This window comes from Notothenia coriiceps, unplaced genomic scaffold, assembly GCF_000735185.1.
Source record: "Notothenia coriiceps isolate Sejong01 unplaced genomic scaffold, NC01 NC01_scaffold00018783, whole genome shotgun sequence".
Classification (NCBI taxonomy): Eukaryota; Metazoa; Chordata; class Actinopteri; order Perciformes; family Nototheniidae; genus Notothenia; species Notothenia coriiceps.
The window spans coordinates 1-3,969 of NW_011351484.1; the positions used below are offsets into that span (position 1 = coordinate 1).

Here is a 3,969-nt window from a genome sequence, read left to right on the forward strand (position 1 = left end):
TAGAAGTACTCAGATCTTGTTCTTGAGTAAAAGTAGAAGTACTCAGATCTTGTTCTTGAGTAAAAGTAGAAGTACTCAGATTGTACTTGAGTAAAAGTAGAAGTACTCAGATTTTGTACTTGAGTAAAAGTAAAAGTACTCAGATCTTGTACTTGAGTAAAAGTAGAAGTACTCAGATCTTGTACTTGAGTAAAAGTAGAAGTACTCAGATCTTGTATTGAGTAAAAGTAGAAGTACTCAGATCTTGTACTTGAGTAAAAGTAGAAGTACTCAGATCTTGTATTGAGTAAAAGTAGAAGTACTCAGATGTTGTACTTGAGTAAAAGTAGAAGTACCAGAGTGTAGGAATACTCTGTTACAGTAAAAGTCCTGCATTCAAAATGTTCCTCAAGTAAAAGTAGAAAAGTATTATCATCAAAATATAGTGAAAGTAGAGACAGTAAAAGTGCTCATTGTGCAGATTGGTCCATTTCAGAATAATATATGATATGTTTTATAATGATTGATCATGAAAGTGTTCTCAAAGCTGGTAAAGGTGCAGCTAGTTTGAATGACTTTGTATACTGCAGGGTAGCTGGTGGATTTACTCCAGGTGGAACTAAAGTCTGATTTAACACTTGATTAGATTTCACATCATTCATCCAGATCAATAAAGTAACTAAAGGGATTAAACACATTACGTAGTTATGTCAAAAGATGGCAGTTGGCTCCAAACAGTGATGATGCTAATGCTAATGCTAATGCTAACTTGTGTCTCAGGTCCAGGCGATCCTCGTGAACATCTTCGGAGGAATCATGAGGTGTGATGTCATCGCTCAGGGCATCATCATCGCTGTGAGAGACCTGGAGCTCAAGATCCCCATCGTAGTGCGGTTACAAGGTACACACAAGGATAAAGGATTCATGTCATCAGCCTTCAGAGGATTTTTAAAGGGAGAAATATATATTTAACCATGCAGCGGTGTAAGGTGTGTGTGAGATGTGTGTGTGAGTGTGAGATGTGTGTGAGGTGTGTGTGAGATGTGTGTGTGAGTGTGAGATGTGTGTAAGGTGTGTGTGAGATGTGTGTAAGGTGTGTGTGAGACGTGTGGGTGAGTGTGAGATGTGTGTGAGATGTGTGTAAGGTGTGTGTGAGACGTGTGTGAGATGTGTGTGTGAGTGTGAGATGTGTGTGTGAGGTGTGTGTGAGGTGTGTGTGTGTGTAAAGTCCCTTACACACCAAGCCGATGTCGGCATCGATAGATGTCGGGTCGTCGATGAGCGTCCTGTCGCCCTACTGAGATGTGTGTCTTGGTGTGTCCCCGCCCCGTCGTGTCCTTCCGCTGCCGATTGAACACGTTGAATCGGGAGGCCGTCTGCCAAAGAAATCACTCTGATTGGCTGTTCAGCTAGCGAATCAGTGCATGAGAAGCGAAACGGAAGTGAGGGACCCAAACAAACTATTAAGAAGGCAGAGAGAGATTTCATTGAACTCCAGCTCTCGACACAGGTTGGGGAAAGCCCCGTGAGCTTCTCGCTGTAGAGTGAACATGGAACACGCTATCTGTTGTTTGTTTATATCACGCAGTCTGTTCTTCTTCTCTCCGTTATCACGCAGTCTGTCTTCCGGTTGTTGCCTCTTTTGAATGACGAACACACACTACCGCCGCCTGCTGGTAAGGAGAGTTATTGCCACTCACGCATGCGCAGTTCGTACGTGCTTCTTGGCCGTCGGCTGAAGTCTTTGCGGTGTGTTCCAGTGCGACACATGGCCAACACGCAGAGACGTGAGGCGACGTTCGTTCTTTGGTGTCAGTTTGGTGTGGACCTTAAGGTGTGTGTGTGAGAGGTTTGTGTGTGTGTGAAGTGTGTAAGGTGTTTGTAATGTGTGTGTAAGAAACTCAGTGTGTAGTGTGTGCCCTGATCTCAGCTGACAGGTGTGTGTCTCCTCGCAGCGACTCGTTCCTATTTTGGAAACGAACACAGCGTCAGCGAGCTGCTTCTCCTTCTCACAACATCTCACACTAAACACACACCTGCAGCATCCCACAGTAATAACATCCTATAGTAATAACAGAGGAGTGTGACTGTCTGACATGTGGATGTTTTTATTCTGAAGGAACCAGAGTGGACGACGCTAAAGCTCTGATCGCTGCGAGTCCTCTGAAGATCTTAGCCTGTGACGACCTGGACGAGGCCGCCAAGATGGTACACACACACACACACACACACACACACACACACACACACACACACACACACACACACACACACACACACACACCTACCTGGTCTGCACACTGTTCCTCTTTGATGTGACGTTTCAGATACCTGTATTTACTGATCAGAAACAAAGTTACCCTAAATATAAACTCACCGTCTCTCTCTCTCTCTCTCTCTCTCTCTCTCGCTCTCTCTCTCTCTCTCTCTCTCTCTCTCTCTCTCTCCCTCTCTCTCTCTCTCCCTCTCTGTGTTGCTGCAGGTTGTGAAGCTTTCTGAGATCGTCTCTCTGGCTAAAGAAGCTCAGGTGGACATCACCTTCCAGCTGCCCATCTAAAGGAGACACACCTCCACCTGTACCTCAAACACTTCCTCTGTCTCCCCCTCAGCCTCCCTCCACTCCCCCTTTTTTAGTTTGACTGTGGCACGATGGCATCTGAAACGAGGTGAACTCGTCACGTTGCTCGTCAAAAGGAAATTAAATTCAGCTAAATGTGGAAAGAGAAGAGCCGTGTATAGATGCACCCCAAATGGTTTATGCAACTTCTCGCTATTTGTGCACATTTCCTGCATCGTTAGTAAAAGCCTCTGTTCCTCGTCCCTCTGTGATCCCAAACTCCGCCTCCTTCCTCATTCGTTGCACTCGAGTCGATACGCACCCACATTTTAACTTTTAACTCCTTCTCTCATTTATTTATTCATGCATTTCATGGAGAATATCGAACGTGTTTCCACTTCAGGTCAAACCAGGGACGCTCTGGCGCACACGTTGAAAGGAAGCATTGTAATCCGGTTACTTTCATTTTCACACCTGGGCAGTGTTTCATGATGTCAGCGTGTTGATCAGAATAACAGATCGCTTTGAAGTCTTCTTTATCAAACGCACAAACATCGATTGAAGCGCCGCAGAGATTCACGTCCTGTGTTCAGAGAGTTCAAACACGCTTCCTGTTACAAAGTGGAGCCCCTCCGTCACCCCGGGTGGAGCTACACTTTAAACGTGTCTCTGAATTCAGGCTGTTTCTCAAGAATCTGGAGAAACACACGCTCTCCCTCTGAAGTGATATCTCTTCATGCAGATAGGTTACATTCAGTTTGAAGAGATATCTGATTCCCACTGGAAGGGACCTCCTAATTTCCTACAGAGACAAACGTCTCGTGGCTTACCTCTCTGTCTGTCTGTATCTGCATGAAGGTTAGTTTTGGACAGGGTCGAGTATTACTGCTGCTTGATTCTGTATTTTGAGTAGAAAATGTCAAAGTATTTTGCTGGTTTTAGCTCAGAAATTGTCGCGTTAGCAGACGAGTAACAACCAGCCATGCAGATGTAATCACCTGCAGTCTCATTACATCACATAACTGTACGCTCTGAGGCTGAATCCGTGAGTCAGAGGACATGTGTACTTTTAGAAACGTGAAAAATGTCAAATATTTAACACAGGATTTGATCAAGATGCTCCCAGCTTCAGAGGAGCATCTGGTATTGATCCGTGAGGTTCAGTGTTCCCAGAGAAAGCCCAGAGGGAGGGACACGGAGAGTTAAAGTGGAGTCAGTTCCTCGCTCTGATAAACCCGATTATTCCCTGCTGACCCGAACGCATCATCTCGCGTCCTGCTGACCAATACACCCTGAACGCATCGTCTCACGTCCCCAAGACCGATACACCCCGAACGCATCGTCTCACTTCATGAAGACCGATACACCCCGAACGCATCGTCTCGCGTCCTGCAGACCGATACACCCCGAACGCATCGTCTCGCGTCCTGCAG

At 45.7% G+C, this 3,969-nt stretch overlaps 1 protein-coding gene across 1 annotated transcript; it reads left to right on the forward strand.

Moving 5' to 3' along the window:
- Positions 1 to 762: 762 nt before the first annotated feature.
- LOC104951247 (succinyl-CoA ligase [ADP-forming] subunit beta, mitochondrial-like) lies at positions 763 to 3,963 on the forward strand. The gene is made up of 3 exons (XM_010777886.1): positions 763 to 880; positions 2,099 to 2,187; positions 2,462 to 3,963. Exons 1-3 carry the CDS (start codon positions 796 to 798, stop codon positions 2,534 to 2,536), a joined length of 249 nt encoding a protein of 82 aa, XP_010776188.1. The 5' UTR covers positions 763 to 795; the 3' UTR covers positions 2,537 to 3,963.
- Positions 3,964 to 3,969: the final 6 nt, after the last annotated feature.